A 21,011-nucleotide genomic window follows, 5' to 3' on the forward strand; every position below is an offset into this window, starting at 1 on the left:
TAGGATTATCCCTATCCAAATATGGCTTAAGCATATTTATGTGACATAGCTGTTTTTGTTTTCGCCTGTCAGGTGTTATTATGATGTAATTTAAATCGCTCAATTTTTTATCAATTAGGTATGGCCCAAAGTAATGAGCATGGAGTGGTTTGCCAGGAACCGGAAGTAGAACAATAACTTTTTGACCTGGTTCAAACTTTTGTTTTGAGGTGCTTTTATCGTATTTGGTTTTGATCTTTCGCCTTCTAACAATCCCTAAATTTCTGACGGTAGGGTTCAGGCACCAACTCATAGCCCTTGAGAATTAATTTCTTCACAGAATCATAATTTGATGCCTGCTCTACTGACAACTGAATGTAAATTTCTCTGGCTTTACCCACCAAAGCACTCTGCAAAAGCATAGACCAGGACTCCTTAGGCCAATTCAGACTCTGAGCAATTTTCTCAAAATGAAGGAAATATTTATCAACATCCTTTTCTTGGAAAGGGGGAACTAACCTGAAATGCTTAGTGATGTCAAAATTGCCTGAAGGGAAGAATTTTCCTGACTGTCCAAGCTCTAAACGTTTCATTTCTAATCTTTCCTGCCTATCTTTCTCTCTCTGTCTTTCTTCCATTTCTAACTGCATTTGTATTTTTTCTTTTTCTAATGCCTGTCTCTCTTTTTCCATTTGTAATTCTAGTTTCTTGATCTCCAAATTTGTCTGCATTTCTAATTCTAATTTTCTGAGTTCAGAGGTAGACTCGGGCTCATAATCTTTCAGGGTGGATTCGTCAAATTGGCCTAAATCAACTAGATGTTTGGCAATACGGTACTGTATTTCCCTCTTGCGCATAGATCTTTTGACTTCTACTTTAAGGAAATTGGCCAGTGTTATGAGGTCGTCTTTTCTGAGGGAATCAAATGTGTCCTGATCAAGGTCATCCATTTCCTCTGGTTTAAATTCCGCCATGATTAAATTTCGCTGAGTTCACAGTATACAGTAGTTTTGAAAAGGCTGGCAAAATGTTATCAAATGGCTCAAAATGCTCGTATCCCGGACAAGCCCCCAATTTTGTACGTGCAGAGAAAACGAACAAAAGGGTGAACTCAGCAGTTAACGTTTAAACAAAATTTATTACGAAAATAAAACTAATTGCTAAGTCAGGGATAGAGTACAAGCTTTAAAAGTGTACAGACTACTTATCTCAGCTGGGACGGCAAAGCTCCAGTCTAAGAGTTGTAACAGTCAGTCGGATGAATGAACAGTCCTTTGGCTTGCAGGCTTGAAGCTGCACAAAGTCCACAGTATAAATCCAGCGTTGGCAGTGAAGGTCTTGAAAAGTCTTGAGAATGACTACTGCTGGAGTTTAGTAACACACAAGAGACACGATCCCAAAAGTCTGACTGGAAGCTGTGCACGTCCCTTTTATACACATGTGCTTACATAAGGGCATATAAGAACAATCTAGAACTTTTATTGACATGCTAATTACTGTTCTAAAATTATCTCTCTTACACAACTAACTGAATTTCCAGAACATTCCAAACATGACTAATTGAATTCAAGGTTGTGAGGTCATTAAGGGCAGTGACCTTGAGAATGTTCTAGACTAATTGAACTCAGGTCAGGATGAGTGTGAGGAAAAATGACCTACATAACATATTTAAAATACCGGTATATGACTATTGAATTACGACTTACAGTGAATGGTTATACATGATAAACCTGGCGTAGCGATAAGAGGCTTACTCCATTATTACCGCAAGATTGTTTAAGGTAATATGCACCTCGAACGTGAAAGACTTATACTTTTGCTCAAACTTTCCTCAGTGAAACTTTCTACCATTCTCTTACTAAAGCAAGATTAAAAATCAGGGGTCACCATGCAAACTTTGGTACTAGAGAGACAAATAACTTTTGATTTCTCGATATTTGAAATTCAAAATGGCCGCCATCCCTGTGTTAATTCTATGGAGAAAAAATAAAAAATTTCGAATTTCGAAAAACTAAGCCATGGAAAAGTTTTCTTTCATCAAGAGCTTTAAAATGAGCCCTTACATGTGGTGTATCAGAAGAGAATTGTAAAAGTTTGAGAATCTGAATGTCTGTCCCCGAGGTGCGTTCTACCTTAAAAGTAAAGAACAAACTCACGCTGAGAAGTCCATTTTCATCGTAGTCGAACATGTGGATGAGACGTTTTGTTTGAATGTCCAAGGTTCTTAAATGGTGTCCTTGTCGGTTGAACACTAGCACATCACTGTGAGCATGTGGTGAAAGAAATATTATCTGTACATTAGGAAACGTTGAAAATCTAAAGTTTGGCAGTTAAAACGTAATTGATTGAATAGTACACAATAAATTGTGGTGACGGAATCATACTTGACCTTGTGAAGATATGCCAACAGTGTTTCAATACTTGTAATTATAGCATCTAACTTACATGTATGGATTGCCGCAGGAGTTGAATATTCACAGAGGTTTTCGACCCCATGAAGTAGGGAATATAAAGCGTCCATATAGGTGCTGTCACATTTAAGGACAAATGTTGATGTGAAATTAAATATTATATACCAAAAATGTCCATACACCACGAAAACAGATCCTTTTGCATACTAGTACTTGACTATCGTTTCAAAGAAACTGGATCAGCTATTTGTTTGTTTCACTAATAAGTTCTGCATGTGTTTGAAATTGTCATTTTTTGAATATAAATTATCACAATTGCTATTCTTAAAAGTTTGTCGGGTAATTACTTTGGATTTTGTCCTGGGACGATGTAATCACCAGATGTTTTCTTTTTGCCAGTTCCTTTCATAGCACGAATTCTGTAGTTCCCTGAAAGAAATGTTTGAAATTGTATTTCCGGCGTAAAATATTTTCAGCTTCAAATCCATTAACCCTGAACATTCTCCAAAACATGATTGAATTTTCCGACTTTATGATTTGAGCCACGTGATAAGTACATTAACATTCTAAAGCTATCAAGAGCAACCAATCCTGTGAGAAAAAAGCACATAGCCTTATCGTTCAAAAATCGTAGACATATAATCATGAGTTACCGTAGTGTTAACCCAAATAGCATTTAAAGTGGTTTTGTACACAGCTAAAATGTGTCACTTACTACAAGCAATGCAAAATTAAGAGTAATTTCTTTAGAGCACCTTATTTAAACAGGACCGGTTTTGTCCTATATATCTTTGCTTTCCTACCTTGATCTGCGATGAAGAGTTCATTATTTCCTGTCAGTGTGGCCGCCGTAGGTGCATACATCTGGCTTGCAACTGCTGATGGCCCCTCACTGAAACAGTGACAACCACCCGCGTCACATGCACAGGCAGATGCCTGTCCGGCTACTGGAAAGACGCCACTTCCTTGTCGATATGCCCTAACGCGATGGATGTACTTGAAATCTGTTTCACAGATGTACACAAGTCCAGATGACGATACAGTGATTCCCTGAACGAAGTAAATAAATATCAGTGAACGGTTTAGCACTCTTTAAAATCATCTTGGCGGTGATATGCTTGGTTTTCTGGTGTCACTGATTTCATCCACACACATTACAGGTATTCATCATGGCTGCAGCTGCCTTGATTACAATCTTTGACATAATTCATCGATAAAAAAGCCAAAGTTCCCGAAATATTGGCCAGGTTTGGGCTTCGATGCCTTCTGTTTAATTAGTGAAAAAGTAGATATATAGGTATTCCATGCAATGAGGAATATTGTAATGTATGTAAACTGAATGAGGTCAAAGATGATTTTACTTTTTGATAGAATACCCCGCCTACAAGAACCTATATTGTGTTTGTATGCCAGCTGTGAAAATTACCTATAAATATCTGTACATTCAATTATGTTTTCATCTTACAATGCGTTGCGTATAACATCGACAAAAAACCGTTACATAGATGTCAACAATCGATGTACCTGTGGTGAAATAAGATTAGCATCCAACACTTCCTCTCTTTCTTTTTGTTTATTCAGGGGATAAACAGGTGGTCTGACAGGTGTACGACCAATTATTGGTCGGACATTGCCATGCCTGGTTAAAGTGAACACCACATCGCCATCGATGATATAGAGAGTATCGTCTTCTGGGTGAATAGCTATGTCCGTTGGCCAGGTAAAAGTGATTTTACCCATTGGTGCATCGTAGTTCTCGCTGGACTTCTCCACGTGATGCCGGTCAATCTCGTTTGTTCCTACGTAGGCTTCAATGATGCCATCACTTCCTATTTGACGGATTCTACGATTATCCACGATAAAGACGTCTCCTTCTTTGCTCACAGCTATGCCTAGTATTTGATGGCAGAAGATAATATGACATTATTAACAATTATAGCTCCACAATAGCTTGGCATATATGGTTACACCGACAGATAGATAGATAGATAGATAGATAGATAGATAGATAGATCGAACATACGTACATACATACATACATACATACATACATACATACATACATACATACATACATACATACATACATACATACACACACACACACACACACATACATACATACATACATACATACATACATACATACATACATACATACATACATACATACGCTTACATACATACGCTTACAAACATACATACATATGAACAAGACAGACAGACACATCCATCCACCCATCCATATCAGTCCGTCCATCCGTCCGCCCGAATCTACCAAATATTCATATGATCATGCAAAGACTTTGGATCCCTAACAATATATGTGTTAGTGATGTGTTGGAAAGTTTTGTCGTTGGCCAATTTTCTGAGTAATTTCACTGCATAGGCTCACCTTTAGGTGTATTCAGACTGGCCTTGAGAGCCAAGCCATTGTCTCCACACCCATTTTCCCACGGTGGACATCGTTCACCTGTGCCAGCGAACACCTTTTCTTCCCCAGTGTCAGGATTGATGAGCACCACTTGGCGTCTTGCACTGTCTGACATGTATATGTTTCCTGTCCTTGGGTTGGTGGCCAAGTAGTAACGATGCTTAGGTCTACTGTCACTAAAAACATGAGAAACATAGGTTATTTTTAGTATGGGTCATAGTATTCAAGATCGTGGACACCTTTGAAAGTTTTGTGCTGTTCTATCTACATTTCTCCAATCGATTGTTACTTTCGAATAACAGTAAGGTAAACGTGACTGACCACACGTCTTGACTAGCTGACTTTAAGGTAGAACGCACCTCGGTGACAGATAGTCGGACTCTCAAATTTCTACGATTCTTTTCTGATCTACCACTGGCGGGGGGTCATTTTAAAGGAGGCACCGTGGACCAGTTGTTAGGGTAACGCACTCACTGTCAGAGGTTGGTGAGTTTGTGACCCGGTTCAAGTCCCAGTAGATCCAGCTGTAAAAGCTGTCTGAGGACGGTAAATTCGAGACTCTAGCATGGTGTTGTGCCCTTGAGCAAGGCACTTTACTCCCCAGTGCTACATTGGGGTAGTGGGTTATGGGTACCTAATCCTGTAAATGGGCTAGCACCAATTGGATGATGGACTAAATAAATTAAATTAAAAAAGCTTTTGGAAAAAGAAAAACTTTCACTGCATGGCTTAGTTTTTCGAAAATCGAAAATTCAATTTTTCCTCTATAGAGTTAACGCAGGAATGGCAGCCATTCTGAATTTCAAATATCGCAAAATGTTGGGTAATTTGTTCACTAGTTCCAAACTTTGTATGGTGACCCCCCCCCCATTTTTTTTGTTGATTTGATAAGAGAATGGTTGAAAGTTTCATTCTGGAAAGTTTGAGTCAACGTGTAAGTCTACTCTTTCACTTTCGAGCCGCATACTACCTTAATCGCATTCCTACAATAACATCATGTCCACATATTTTCAGCCTACCATACTTGCACCAATATTAATTCAAAATATTCACCAAAAGAATAACTGAATGAGATGTAAAGAAAGTTTGACTACATATTTATAACAAATGCAATTAAATTACTGACGCAAGTTGTGTTACAGTCGATACTGTTCCATTTGGCCAGATTCGTCGGATAAAGTTGTAGTCACCAAGAAAGACACTGCCATCGGGAGATGCAGCAACAGCCACCGGAAGTCGAAGTTTAGTTTCTTCACTGAAGCCCTCGCCGCACGTCTACAATCATGCAATATAAGTATGTGTTCTTCAATCACTGTTGAAGGTGTGCTACATCATATCTAATGATTCCGAGTTTTCACGACCTTCGGGAAATACCTTGTTTTTTCATAAAATCAAACCAAACCACGTCACATACTGTATTAAGGCAAGAACGAGAAACATTGCATCCACTATATACGCGGTGACCATGTACCAATAATTGAGATAATCCTTTTGTTAGACGTAACACAAGTTTAAATAGAAGTTGAACAAGTATTATTGAAATAACCACTCTCAGTTGACGTGTATAACGACTATCTGGTCTACTATCGAATTATTTCCTTCGATTGATTTTACAGTGGACCTCTACAATTTTTAGTACACGTATGGTCCAGCAGAAAATTCACACGCCATCTACGACAATATTGCTATTACTGATATTGCCCCAATACGCTCAAGATTAAATCATCAATATGCGACAACGACTTACCTTACAATCAATATTAGCGCGGGTATCACTTCCAGCGACAGTTTTCAAAGCTTTCCTTTTGTCTGTGTAAGCTATAACATTGCCGTCCCCAGTGTGTAATACCCCTACAGCAATTACAAATGTGTGTTTGAGAAAGTCTATCTATGCCCATGGTTAATCTTTCACTTTGCTTCAAATGACGGGAAACATATACATTGTGCCATTAACGATATTGAAGCCCACGTAACTGAAGTTTTTGACAGCTTGTTACGTTATCATTTTTTAAAATTTCCTTGTGACAATCTTACAACAATCTCTTGACAATATTGAATAAATAAATGTTGATACGATTAAGTTATGATAATGTCTGGAAACCAACGGCAAAATCATTAGGAACCTGTGCTCACAACGACTGAAGCAATATGACAATAAAGTCAAAACAATCTTTCATGTGAATACCTACCAGCATTAACGTCATAACTATGGTGTATATTCAGTGACCATCCGCCTAATCCAGGATTAAGCATGTCTCTTACAACGTCGATTTCACTTTCTTCCCAATATGTGGCTGTTTGGTCTCCTCTTGAAAACGTAGAGGTGGTGTCTGCTTGACTCAGTCGATTGAAACTTTGCTGGAACTCAGTGCGCACGGGATAGTAGACCAGGTCGTATTGGTAGCCAGTTCTTACTGCAATGATAGAACAGTCTCCAGCGTATAACTTTAGGAAGATGCAACACAGAACCTTTCATAAATGAGTAACACTTCACATTCAACGTTACAAGATGTCAGATATTGGAAATGTTTAAGTCGGAAAACCACAAAAATTACAATGACAAACAATAAAAACAACGGAATTTTATTTGAATTCGACGTTCATTGACGTCTGTGGGTCAGAAGAAATAAAATTGGCATTAATGTTACATAACCGCCAAAAATAAGGTAATAGTTTTACTTCTCATTCCTCTAGAATATATATGGTCTATCTATATGATCCGTGACAACATTTTAAGTTGATCCAAATTTTTATCATACATACTTTGGAAACATCTGTAACCTATGGAAATAGAGAACTAAGAAACTAGATTCAGCTTCCAGTCTGAGGAGGTTACATAGCTAGAAGCACTCTGCATTGCTGTTGACCTTAAGGTAAAATGGGCCCCAGGGAACAAATACAATACTATTTGGGTCAGCAACCGTCTTATTTTGTGAAAAGAAAACACAAATCGTTCTCCATAGTGTTATCACAAAGATTTCCGCCATTTTGAGTTTACAGAATCGGGAAATATTGGATAATTTGTTTCTCTTGTACGAAAGGTGAAGGGAGGAGCCCATTCGTGTCTTTACTGTTTCAGAAAACGATGGGGTTTCCAATCCCCCGTTTTATTTCATACTATAGTAGCCGTAAAGACTTTCTCATACTTATTGTCAAGTTTTGGTTATAATTGCAAAATACGTTCGTCACTCGTCATTTTATGGATGTGCGTAATGTCCATACCTAGTGCTTTGATGGATCCGAACACAAATCTTCCATAGGCGTCCTTTCCATCCCAAGGTATGGACACTGTCAAATGCTCTCTCGGTGCCAATGTCTCTCTGTATGTCTTGCCAGCAATCTAGAGGAGATGACAATGCCACAGTTATTAGTTTGCGTGTTGGTTGTTGCACAGAAAATATGTAGCATATCCCCGAAGCATGCTTTCAACCTCATACTCTGTCATGAACATATTTTCCTAGGAGTCAGCGATAGAATGAGGACCACTTAAAGTTGTTCCTCGTGGGATTTTATCATTAATTACTCATCTGAAACAGAATGTCTTTTAAGTTTTCCTTGAGTGAAGATTTGGATGTTTCCGCTGTCATATAGGACACTTTGAGAGTCTCAAAATGAGACTCCGCTTTTGAATTCCTCTATACGTTACTCTTATCAAAATTCTTCTCCAACCACAATTAAATGGATGTGCACATGTCATTTCTGATAGGGTAAATTTGTAAGTTTTTTAAATCACAAAGTTTTTCAAATCACATCTGGCTGTTGACAATGAAAAATCAAGTATTGCAAAATGAGAAGATTTAAAATGTGAACTCACCGTTACTTCAGCAATAACGTTCTTCATACTCTTTGGCACGTTGCCACCAGTTAGGTGCACATTAAATGTTGTCATATATCCAGCCTGTCTTTTGTGATTGTATACAAGTTTTACAGATGTTCCAGCAATTTCAGATTGTATTGTGCCAGGATCCTGTCAAATTTCATTGGTAACATATAAACACCATCATTACCATGGCAACGACAACAACAAAAACAATCATCATCATCATCATCATCATCATCATCACCACCACCACCACCACTGCCATCACAACCGCAATCACCACCATCTTAGCCATAATCTCAGAATTTTTCGAGTTTCATCACACCCGTATGCAGCCTTTTTGGATTACAGGAAAGTTAAGTATAAGAGCATTTTCCCAAAGAGTAGAGTCAATTACAGTGTGCCCATTTAACAACGAAGATTAAGGACATGTGCTCTCATATCGTAATGATCAAATTTAACATGCCATTAATTACCTTACTCAAGTCATGCAGTTCAACACTGCCATTCGGGTGCCAATATCTGTGACTCTCATCTAGCTTCTCTGTGAGGGGACCATAGTCTCCAAGATTTTCAACGCCGTCAGGAATGCTTGGATAAAGAACATTCCAGTCTTGGTGTGGTTTGACTTCGGAACGTGGAAGTGGAATTCCAGGAGCAGGAGGGAGCCCCGGAGTCGGGGGTATACCAGGAACATGTGGGACACCAGGAACGTGTGGTATTGACGGGATTCTTGGGTACTTTGGAGTAACAATGTCATTGTATTCAGCTGCTGCAATTTTACTCTTTGATTTAGCTGATGCTGATGCTTGGTTTGTATTAGCTGATGTTGATGCTTGGTTTGTAGGTGTCACCGAGCCTTTGTTGCAGTCACTTATTGGCTCAAGGAGCTCATTACATTCTGCAGGCACACAGGCGTCCATTGGCGGTGCGTAAGGCCAATTGCAGTCCCAGGGTGTAAAATGTCGAATGGGTACCCTCCATAGACTTTGACCAACTGTGTACATGTTGCCAAGTAATTGCAGCTCATCATCATTGAATCCTATGGAATAAAAATAGCACTAATGGCATTGTACCATACAATTACCATTCTTGATGCAACGCATGTCAGACAATACCTCTAGTCTATGACATATCAAGTTCCTGTATTTTGCGAACAACCTTATATCATCAAACATCTGTCATTTAGCTCTATGGAATTTTACGTTAGCTAAAAGGCATTTTTACAGGGATACAGTCGTCGGAACTTCGCTAAAAGGTCATATGGAATCTATACGACCAATGTAAACACTGTATCCAAGGGAAAATTGTGATTATAAATGAAATATACGGCTAGTTTTCAATCGGGTTCGAACCCACAACAAACGGCATCAGTCGCCTAGCTGAGAGGCCACAGAGAGAACCGCTCGACTAAATCCCCACTCTCAAGTTAAAACACACCTGTTATAATCTACATCGCATAATTTAAATGTTGCAGCCATAGTGATGAGTTACATCTAGATATCGTGCAAAAATACGTTGTTTGCGAACAAGAAATCGCACAAGCGCAGTCCCGACGACCGTTTCCCTTTAAACACCAGCTCCATACATTAAGCGCTCCCATAGCCCCGAGAAAAGTTATCATGTTAGCGCCCCTGCGCGTGCATGTATGGTAAGGTTCAAGGGACAAAGCAAACGAATGCTAGGATTTGTTTCACTCTCAGTACTTGCGGTTGCACATACTGTCAGAATCGGGAGAAACTTTTTCATGGCATTGCACTGAAATCATCAGTTGATGCCCAATTCAATCATTTCATGCTTCATTCACAAACGTAAGATGTCAATCAAATAACGGTAAGAACGAAAATATCATAAAACGTGCATCGCCCTCCGCTTTGTGTCAGGCAATATGCTGCGCTAATACATATCCTGATGCGTACTTCACGGTATTTATGTGATAACCTAACACTGTCATGTAAACACGTGCCATATTAACATGTATCTTTGGTTGATAGACTGTCTGTGCTTCATGTCAGGAAACACTGACGAGCCTTGCATAGATATACGTAAAATATAAGAATAAACAGTCACACAGAAAATATCAAAGCTTCATGACCATGAAATTTAGAGAAAATCGCTTCCGGAACCAATAAGCAATAAGAGAAATATCTTAATGCTTAATTTATCCCAATAGACATGCAAAAGGGCCATGAAACATGTGAAATTAACAGTTTCTGAGAATACATATTATTGAAAAGTAATATGCTCTTGCAGGCAAGCGAATGGGACTTGGATGGCCTGAAGGGACCTGCATAAAAATACATGGAAAGTGAATAGTCGGTGTCGCAGAATTTGGAGGGATTGCAAATTGCAATTATTACTTACATCGTCTGTAAACCGTTATGAGGGCATTTTTCCAATATTCTGTCAGTGAAGAATTTAATATGACAATTTCGCATTCTTAAGGAGATACGCAAATGACAGGCCCTGTGCAGACCCTGACAAAATCCTGTGAACAGGTCTTTGTCAGCAAAGACGTCCAATTGCTGTGACAGGGGCTGATGTACAGGTCTGTGGCCAGTGCTGTGATGACAGGGCTATGTACAGTGCTGTAGACACTGTGATATGATAGGGCCTGAAATTTCTGCCTGTCCCATCACTATGTTTACAGGACTGTACACATCAATGTGAATAACAGACCTGTAACAGTGTCAATGTTTTAATGTCCACATAATTATGCATGTGTTAATTTCTGTCATCAAAATTGGACCCCTTTTCTGAAAATATACACCCTGAAATCTGACAAATTTCCCACCCTTTTCTGCCTGTCCCATCACTATATTTACAGGACTGTACACATCAATGTGAAAACAGACCTGTAACAGTGTCAATGTTTTAATGTGCACATAATTATGCATGTGTTCATTTCTGTCATCAAAATTGGACCCTTTTTCTGAAAATATACACCCCTGAAATCTGACAAATTTTCAGACCCTGTAACAGGCTCTGTAAATTCAGCACCGGCACACTAGTGTCATGTGGGCACAGCACTGGATACACTCAGAATTACATCACTGTATACATTCCTTTAATATCAGGCCTGATACAGACCTGTTCATACACCCCTCGTATCTGACCAACTCTACGATCCTGTAACAGATGTCATTCTTATTGACTGTTACAGGAACTGATGAGACCCTGTTACAGGTATGTACTGACATCTGCCTGTGGTTTTCTTGCCGCGTATCCCTCGATAAAGTTTGTATGTGCGATGTATGATAGTGAGCATGCGTGCGTGAGTGCTTCACGAACTCTACAATGTGTGGAGCGGTCTCAGTCAGAAAAATGTAACAACTTAGCCGGCTATTGAACCACTCTTTTTTGGGAGTGGAGATTTAGCCGAGCGGTTCTCTCTGTGGCCTCTCTGCTAGGCGACTGATGCCGTATGTTGTGGGTTTGAACCCGATTGAAAACTAGTCGTATTTTCTACCCTGGGTTGGTAACTCTGCTGGTGGACAGAATTGTCCCCGAGGTTATCGTTCGCCCAGTTAAAGCGATGAAATTCGTTTCTTCACTTCGATAAAGTTTGTATGTGCGATGTATGATAGTGAGCATGCGTGCGTGAGTGCTTCACGAACTCTACAACATGTGGAGCGGTCTCAGTCAGAAAAATGTAACAACTTAGCCGGCTATTGAACCACTCTTTTTTGGGAGTGGAGATTTAGCCGAGCGGTTCTCTGCGGCCTCTCTGCTAGGCGACTGATGCCGTATGTTGTGGGTTCGAACCTGATTGAAAACTAGTCGTATTCCTACACCCTTACCTCAAATTTGCTCCATGGTAATTAGTATATTCAGATTCTATCAGTTGTTGGTTCTGCCTCCAAGATTTCACGAAACTTGCTTTTTCAATTGCCATAAAATGCAATATTTCCTCCACAAAAATATATACAACATTTATGAACAATTCTTAATTATGCCTATCCATTGTTGAGAGCAGCGAAGGTAATGGCCGTGTAATAACAAGTTGCTTAGTACATGTCATGCGATTTTACGTTGTGCAGAAAAATTTATTTCTATCGCTTCAGATTCAGATTCGTATGGTAATTCAATGCACGACCAACGGACTCCAATAATGAGATGATAGCCAGAAATACATCTTAGATCATATCATACTCAAACTCAAGCAGATATGTACGCCGTGGCACTGCGTTTTTACCTTATGTTTGAAAGAAATCCCCCGAGTAGTGACTGAGATATCTCCACTAACAGGTGTAGAAAATTTACTCGGGTTGCTTCGGATTTAACATTCATGCGTAGATTCAAAATTATCACCAACAGATAGCAAAAGATGAAATGGCCGCCAGGAGGGCATATTTGACCGTAGCTGCAGTACAGTAGCTCGAGGTTTTGCCTGGGTATTTTGCCGTCCGACCCAAATACCCAGGCAAAACCTCGAGCTACTGTACTGCAGCTAATTTGACCGTGGATACACAAATACACATGTGCATCTGTGCTATTGTATAATAATCGCAATCATACCAGTCCATAATCCAATAACACTAGGTCAGAATTCGTAAGACAAAGGTTATAAACATAGACACAAAACAGCACAGAACAGACAGTAAATAGACGGTACAAAAACAAAGTCAAATTCATGAAAGAAAGATATATGGACTTCTGGCCAAAAGACCAAGAAGTGATATCAGGTATTTCGAAAATAGTAACCGCATCCTGCCCCACATATGGCACCCGCCATATATCAATTTTAAGTCAGGTAGTTAGTGGTCAATAAACTAAGGCCCAATGTCACCGATGCCATCAGCGATCATTTGTCGAAGAGAGATATTGTAATTATCTACCAGCTTGCGATACCTGCCAAAAAAGCGTTTGCATGTAGAGTCTTGCTCTTGTGTAACCTTGAATTTATTTCTGTACAAAGTTTGATAGTTCTCTCTTGAATAGCTAACATATATGCATGAACAGACAGAAAAATGTAACAAAATGGCTCCCTTGCGGCCATATTTGATCATATCAAAATCAAATCATTGTGAATATGTACCCCACAGGGAATTATACTTGAGCCAAGTTTGAAAGAAATTAGCTCAAGCCGTCTAAGAACTCTGCGTCAACATAACAGACATAACTAAATGGCCGTCTTGTTGGTACATTTGATATAAAAATAACTCAACATGAAAATATACGTATCAAGCTTGAGCAACCTTTTAAAGAAATTGCCATTTGAATGTCTGATATATCTACATGAATGGGCAATCATACAGAACAAAAGGCCGCCTGGCGGCCATATTTGGGCACATTAAATATAAAACAACGTGAATATACATGCCACAGTGAATTTTCCTTGTGCCGTGTTTGAAAGAAATCAACCCTTACGTGTCTGAAAAACAAGGGTAAACTGACATCCCCCGCCCAATCAACAAGTCCCAACAGACGACTACTAACGAAGTTGAAGATCCTATTTACCAAGTGCAGCCAGTTCTTCATCTGTTGCCGGGACGCTATCCCCTGTGACATCGACAGAGACACCTTGGAAGTCACTGGAATTCAGAAGTCGAATAACAAGCCCATTTTCTGAAGCTATCCACTCACCACGTGACCGATTATAGAAACCTATCAAAGAGACCCAAATCTGCCATTATTGTTGAGTTTTAAGCGTAATATTATGATTTCTATAAAGTATAATGTATGTATATGTCACTGCCTGTTTCTATATATCTCTTTTAATATAAAACCCAAGCGATGATTCAAATCTTCTAAGTATTTTTTATCAACCCCTTCATAACATTCAACAAAATTATAGAACCTAATAGACCTTCTCATTGCAACATACAAAATACATATCGCAAGACGAAAACACTCCAGTCCCTGACTCTCATACAAACAGGTGTATTCACATGGCAAATGTGTACCTAAATATGATATCGAAAGAAATATACCATTCTAGTGGTATGCACAAAAGGATATCCGAGGGTAGATGATTAGCGAAAAAATGAATACGTAAGAGAGTGGACAGAAATTCCTGTGTATAATGGTAACTTCATGCATGTGCATGTACATATATTGACTAAGTTGAAAAGAAAATTAGTTTTAAGCATGTATAAAGGTGATATAAATAAGGCAGTTTTCTCTTAAAAAATTGAAAAAAAGAAATACTTTGAAGGTAGATGAATTATTGGACAATGACCTGTTGGCACCGCTGAACCCACAGGGAAGCCAAGATAATTCTCGACGTAATAGAATAGATTCTGATTGAAGAAAACGTCTGTACTTCCATTAACACTAGCCTCGTCGACACTAAAGACAGAGATATATAAAAGAACAAAATCAATGTCGTCAAAGAACATGTCAACAACCTAATGATTAATGTCATAAAGGTTACTTGTCTGATACGATTTACATTGTCAACGTAATAGCACTTTAATGACTCTCATATCACTGTATGTAACACAAGTAAAAGTCGAATGCATGGCATGAAACAACAGAAATATACATGTTTAAGTGCAATTGTTGATCAACTTGAATTCCATATATACACATGAATACCCAAGCTAAAATGGCGCGAAAGCGGAAGAATTACGATTAGCAAAGGGGAACTATTTTTTTCATTGACTTTTTTTTGCGTATAATGTTCAGCTAGTCATCATAAATACCTTAATTCCATTGCGTATGTATATCCAGTAAAAGGTGGTAATTCAGCTGGCATGGCCTCTTCACCATTTTCACCTACTGTGTACTCTGTTATACGTACACTCGGTTGATTCACAGTCTGAAATTAATGTTCATTCATAAATTAATTATTTGAATGCATAAAAAGTTATTGTCGATAAAGACACAGTCTTGTGGCAGGATGAGACACAACCATTCAGGACTTGGTCATTTTTCATAAGCTGTTCCGCTCCTACACACAACTGTATATTTATGCTGTTTGTGTAAGTCTGCACAACCTTCATATAAACCAACATGATCCGTGTGTTATTATGAACATTAGGTGTCTTCACCTGTTTAATATTTCTGATTTCCTGTCGAGTAGACAATACAGTCATGTTATATCAACTAAGTTTCAAAAGGAATTTATCTATCTTGAGTTTGCTGCTATATCAAATTGTCAAAGGATATCGACGAATTACATGGTTGTGCAATTATGTGATATAAAAACAATACTTTATTAATACCTGGTTTTCTGTACCATTATAAGACATAATTGTCGCTTCGGTTCCAGGGTGAAACATGACCACCCCTTTCCTTTTCCCGGCAGCATCATTGCTTTCACTTCCCTCGGCAACTTGAACTTCATTAGCTTCCAAATCAATCATGGTTACCTTGAAACATGCGTATTAGTGTCATTAGTAACCGGGAATAATTATTTGATATTGACAGGTACACACATGGGTTCTCCTGCTAACTTATTCCATATAATTGTTCCAAGTTAAGAACTCCCTTTGTTGGTCTGACAATGCAATGGTTGTAATGAAAGTCAACATATAGGGAACAACTGCATTTAATTAGAATGTTAAAGGTTCGCTTTTTAACAGTGTTAATATAGCAAAAGTAATTTACCAGAGTGCAACAGTGTCGAGATGGGATATATTGACATGAAAGTAAACAGTTCGCTATTTACCTTATTATCTATTCCAAGAAGAATCACTTTAGTTTTAAAAACATGATACTGGTTTATGATTGGCTGGAAACTACGCTGCGCACTGATGTAATTCGTCTTACTGAAGATTGCCGTCAGTACACTGCCGCCATTCACAGCCATTTCAAACCTGCAGATAGTTGACAAACTTCGAGTATAAGTTCTGGAATACGTGTTTAAACTTTTGCCTTCATAACAGCTATCCGAAGCTGTATTATATAGGCAAGCTGTCATTTATATGTGCTCTAAAAGAGATATTTTCTGGAAAAGTAATGGATTTTAAATTGGTTGTGAACGATTTTAACCTGCCGTAAGCTCTGCAGATAAGCTACATCTACAATAATACACAGTCTCCGTAACTATTTCAGGCTATGGGCTATGTAGTCTACATACCTGACGTCAGTACTGCATACTCTATTAAAGGGTAACACGTAATCCTATCACGCTAAAACACTTTTCACTATTAAAAGATTGGCTCAATCAGCTAAAAACATTTATGTAGTTCTGAGTCATCGTGTGAGGACATGAGGGGAATTCGCAAACAGTTAATGAGTGGACATGAGGGAAAATGCCAAGAGGGTTTTACCGGTTAAGAAGGGCTTGACTACGCAGTTTCTGCGTAGTGAAGCGTCATTACGTATTCATGGTGACCCCTGGCCAGCTGTCAATATCTTTTGGGGCTTTTGTCTTTTGGCCTGCTTTGCATATGCGTCGTTAGACACAACCTGCCAATCACCCAGGTAGTCAATTAAACTATTAATTGACTGTTTACCGACCTAATTAACACTATCCAGCATTATCAGTCATATTTTAATCGCGTGGCCCGGGTGGACACAACGTAGGAACGCGTGTATTTCTATGTGTACGTTTCACTTGTGGTGTTGTTTGTACCATCGTGCGTTTGAAGTCCTTGTTTCACCTACAGCATTACCTTCAAGGTGACAGGCTTACTATTAATGTTCAGTATCATTGCACCGAGTTCTGCCCACGGTGAAAACCACCTGTTTTGCCTACTAATTACTGCCCGTCCTGAATGTAGCCTATCATAGCTACAGTAATCAGTCAATATATAATACCCCGCGCCTTATACTTTTTATAGAAAGTTGTAAAATCATAGTCCGAGCGGTAAAGTTTTGTGAACCCATGTGAAAACATAAATCATTTATCAGTTTTGATATATACTCCTAAATTGTAAGTTTGATTGTAAAATCGAGACCACATTCAAGGGCTATGCAGACCGTCCATGTACGCACACACAGTGACAAGAAGGCGGCAAACACCTACTCACCAAGCACATCGAATCGGCGAAAAGAAGCATAAAAAAGCTAGGCTTATCGCCAAAAAAAACGCGCCAAGCGCTAACAAAACCCATACCATGCGGCCCTTTTCAGGGCCACCAAATACTCCAAAAAGAGAACAATAAAAAAAAAACAAAATTACATAGAACACAAACAAAAATCGTACACATAACAAACAGCTGTAAGACAACATTAAATACAAAATAAACAATCACCGTAACGTAACAGAAAAAATGGCAATGGAAATAAATCAGCTATTTCCAAAGAAAAGCCGACAGCAACATGTAATTCAACAACAACCTATCATCGCTCAAACTATGAAACTCCGTAAAATAGTACTAGGCAAAAGCCTTTAAATTAATTCGGACACCAACAAAACCAAACAGAATAAAACCACCTCAGGATTTCAACAAATAAAGTCGTAAAATATGACTACGCTACGTCGTGAGACACAAACAATCGCAACAACACCAATTCAAAGAAATGTCTAATTGGGCTCCACGAACAACAAAAAACGAAACCTTGAAAGCTATCTGAAGCTGCTAAACTCGCACTTCTAGAGATACCGTTTCAAACAAGGTAACAAAACATGTCGCGCGCTAAAAGAATCGTGATAAACCAGCTTGCAAACAATAGACAAATTTCGGAAAAAAAACCTTCGACAAGGGTCGGGTTTTCGTCATTGTCAACACAAACGATTACGTACTCGAATGCGAAAGGCAATTACGCAACACTCAGTATTATACACAACAAGCCAGAACAAACAGTAAACAAAGTAAACGAACTATTAATCAAAATGTACGAGAACAAGCACATCAACCAGGATACTTGTAAGTATCTTGATCCAATAAACATAAAATCCGTACCCCGCAGTGGTACTTATTGCCTAAAAATTCACAAACCTCCGCAAAAATCTAAAAGACACACCAGTCAAAGCAAAATTTACCGAAGTAAAGAAACATAGAACAAACAAACCGAACCACCAAACGGACTCACAACGTGACCAAAAATTAATATACTTGCCTCGCTAATCGAAAACCAAGACCACTAAAATGCATTAAAATAAATTTTCACATACACAAACTAAGGAATGAATCAACACTGCGACTGATGAGAAACCACACTCGGGTTTCGAAACGCGAGCGTCAAAGGGCGACTTTATCAACTTTTGTAACAACATAGGTCCGGCTGCGTCTCGCCATAAGCTTTCCCCACACAAACAAAACATTACCGTACACACTAATCCAAACTTCTCTACAAATATCCAAAGCGAAACAAACATTTTTATTAACACACACAATCGGATAAGAGTGTAGGAACACATTTTCGAAACGAATCAAACACAAACTCGACACAAAAACATTTAGGATAGTTACGTGGAGAGCCTCTTTCACATTTTTTACATCTCGCTATACTGTCTATGATTCTAAAATAAAGTCATCTGCCACTTTTTCTGTATACGCGGTTTGGCAAAACTCATCTCTTCGATCGAAAGTCTGGTGATTCCATGGTTCTTTGGGGCACTTAAGTGTACGTCAAGCTCAGGGAATGTGGTTACATTCGAGATGTTTTATTCAAAATTATTTATTTCTTCAAGGCAAATGCACGTAATTCATGCTGTTGGAAATACTGGCCGCTCATAAACAAGACAATAAACTCAATATCTGTGCATCTTTACTTTTATTGTCAAAGTACCACCGACACCCACAAAAAAACAAATGGTTCAGTCCAGGTATTTGCAACTCTGCCATTCGACTGGTCAACAGGAAATCAACCATAGGTGTCTTTTGGCATGCGTATACGCCAGTCACCTAGGCGACGGTAATCTGCACCACTTATCACCATCGGGAAGGTACTCCTCCCCCTATACCACTGGCGATCCCACCCTCAAGGCACTGCGTCATTCGACCAAGCATTGTTATTGTAATTTCCTGCATAAAATTAACAGCGAGGTCAACCGGTCAAACTCTCTTGGGATTTCCTGGCATGAGTTGCTTTCCTTTCATAACAGGAGACATTGACTCGGTCTCCGTAAATAACACCACTAATGACATTAGCAAAAACTGATACACATTTGTAACCGTAGATAAAATTGAGAAAGAGGGCGCGCTTCGGACCGTAACATCGTGTCCACAAACCTGCACGTTACGCAGCTGAAAACCCACGCAGATGAGTATGCCGGTAATGACAATTTACCCAGATGTCTGTAAACTACCTGGGTAAGATTTGTGACACTCTATATTTACTACAACGGTCTTAACGTGGAAAAAACGGACATTTTCACGTCAAAGGTGACGGCTGTCAAAAGTCACACAACTCTTTGTTTGCCGAGCTATTGTTTTAATGCTAATGTACGACACTAAGACATCATCACAATGCCGAAGTGTCATGATTGCAGTAGAACGCGAAATGTGAGTTTCTCGCAAGGTGATCTGTTTCTGTGCCAAAGATGCAAGGAGAAACGCTTCTATTATGGTGTTAGGGGAATTCCACTACTTTGGTTAACAGACTACTTAAATATCAGGTCACGGAATGTTTTTGTTGACGGATGTATGTCTCAACATTTACCAATTACATGTGGAGTACCCCAGGGCTCTGTACTTGGCCCTACACTATTTTTGATGTACATCAATGATCTTCCTAATTCTTCAAAATTTTTTGACTTTAGGCTTTTTGCCGACGATTCCAACCTTTTCCACACTTTTTCACGTGAAACACGCTCTGTAAATCTTTCTTTTGTGGATGTACATTTACAAGACGTTGTTCAATGGTGCGATGCCAATAAGCTGACAGTTAATATAAGTAAAACAAAGTATGTACTTTTCCACAGCAATCGTAACTCTGTAACACTACAAGGCAATTTATCTGTAAAGAATGTTATCATAGAAGAAGTTCTACAAGCATCTTTTGTTGGGGTTGTTTTTGATAAACATTTGACATGGAAATTTCATATTAATGATATACATAATAGTATAAGAAAAAAAGAAGGAATCATATTTAGGCTGAGAAACTATGTACCACAGCAAATTCTAGTACTGCTCTACAAAGCTTTTATTGAACCAAATATTATGTATGGTCTTGAGGTATGGGGAAGTACATATCCATCATATTTACATCAGATTTTTATCACCCAAAAATGCTGGTACGAATAATTACGTTTTCAAGATTTCGAGAATCTACTGCACCTTTATTCTTTAGACTAGGTATACTGGATGTCTATAAACTTCATAAATTACTTCTGGGAAAATTCATGTTTGATTTGCATCATAAAAATATACCACATAATTTGAGTGATTACTTTAGATTAGCTGATCATTGATATATGACACTCGATTTAAACTAGGTCAAAACTTGCCTTTACCGAAAGTACGTACAACTGCAGGACAGTTTGCAATTTCATATATGGTGCCAAAGTCTGGAACAACCTACCCAATAT

The 21,011-nt window shown here is 38.7% G+C and overlaps 1 protein-coding gene across 1 annotated transcript in view; it reads right to left on the bottom strand.

Moving 5' to 3' along the window:
* Positions 1 to 21,011, bottom strand: part of LOC139136492 (teneurin-3-like) — a 73,984-nt gene that overhangs the window by 11,775 nt on the left and 41,198 nt on the right. The window contains exons 18-33 of the mRNA XM_070704217.1: positions 16,260 to 16,407; positions 15,814 to 15,960; positions 15,292 to 15,407; positions 14,826 to 14,935; positions 14,105 to 14,251; positions 9,121 to 9,686; positions 8,639 to 8,791; positions 8,047 to 8,164; positions 7,014 to 7,238; positions 6,572 to 6,675; positions 5,951 to 6,099; positions 4,786 to 5,000; positions 3,915 to 4,282; positions 3,194 to 3,440; positions 2,738 to 2,819; positions 2,136 to 2,241 (exon numbers count right to left, since the gene is read on the bottom strand). Coding sequence (XP_070560318.1) covers positions 2,136 to 2,241; positions 2,738 to 2,819; positions 3,194 to 3,440; positions 3,915 to 4,282; positions 4,786 to 5,000; positions 5,951 to 6,099; positions 6,572 to 6,675; positions 7,014 to 7,238; positions 8,047 to 8,164; positions 8,639 to 8,791; positions 9,121 to 9,686; positions 14,105 to 14,251; positions 14,826 to 14,935; positions 15,292 to 15,407; positions 15,814 to 15,960; positions 16,260 to 16,407 — 3,001 coding nt within the window. The remainder of the gene's footprint in view (positions 1 to 2,135; positions 2,242 to 2,737; positions 2,820 to 3,193; positions 3,441 to 3,914; positions 4,283 to 4,785; positions 5,001 to 5,950; positions 6,100 to 6,571; positions 6,676 to 7,013; positions 7,239 to 8,046; positions 8,165 to 8,638; positions 8,792 to 9,120; positions 9,687 to 14,104; positions 14,252 to 14,825; positions 14,936 to 15,291; positions 15,408 to 15,813; positions 15,961 to 16,259; positions 16,408 to 21,011) is intronic.

Source organism: Ptychodera flava, chromosome 7 (assembly GCF_041260155.1).
Source record: "Ptychodera flava strain L36383 chromosome 7, AS_Pfla_20210202, whole genome shotgun sequence".
NCBI classification, from domain to species: domain Eukaryota; kingdom Metazoa; phylum Hemichordata; class Enteropneusta; family Ptychoderidae; genus Ptychodera; species Ptychodera flava.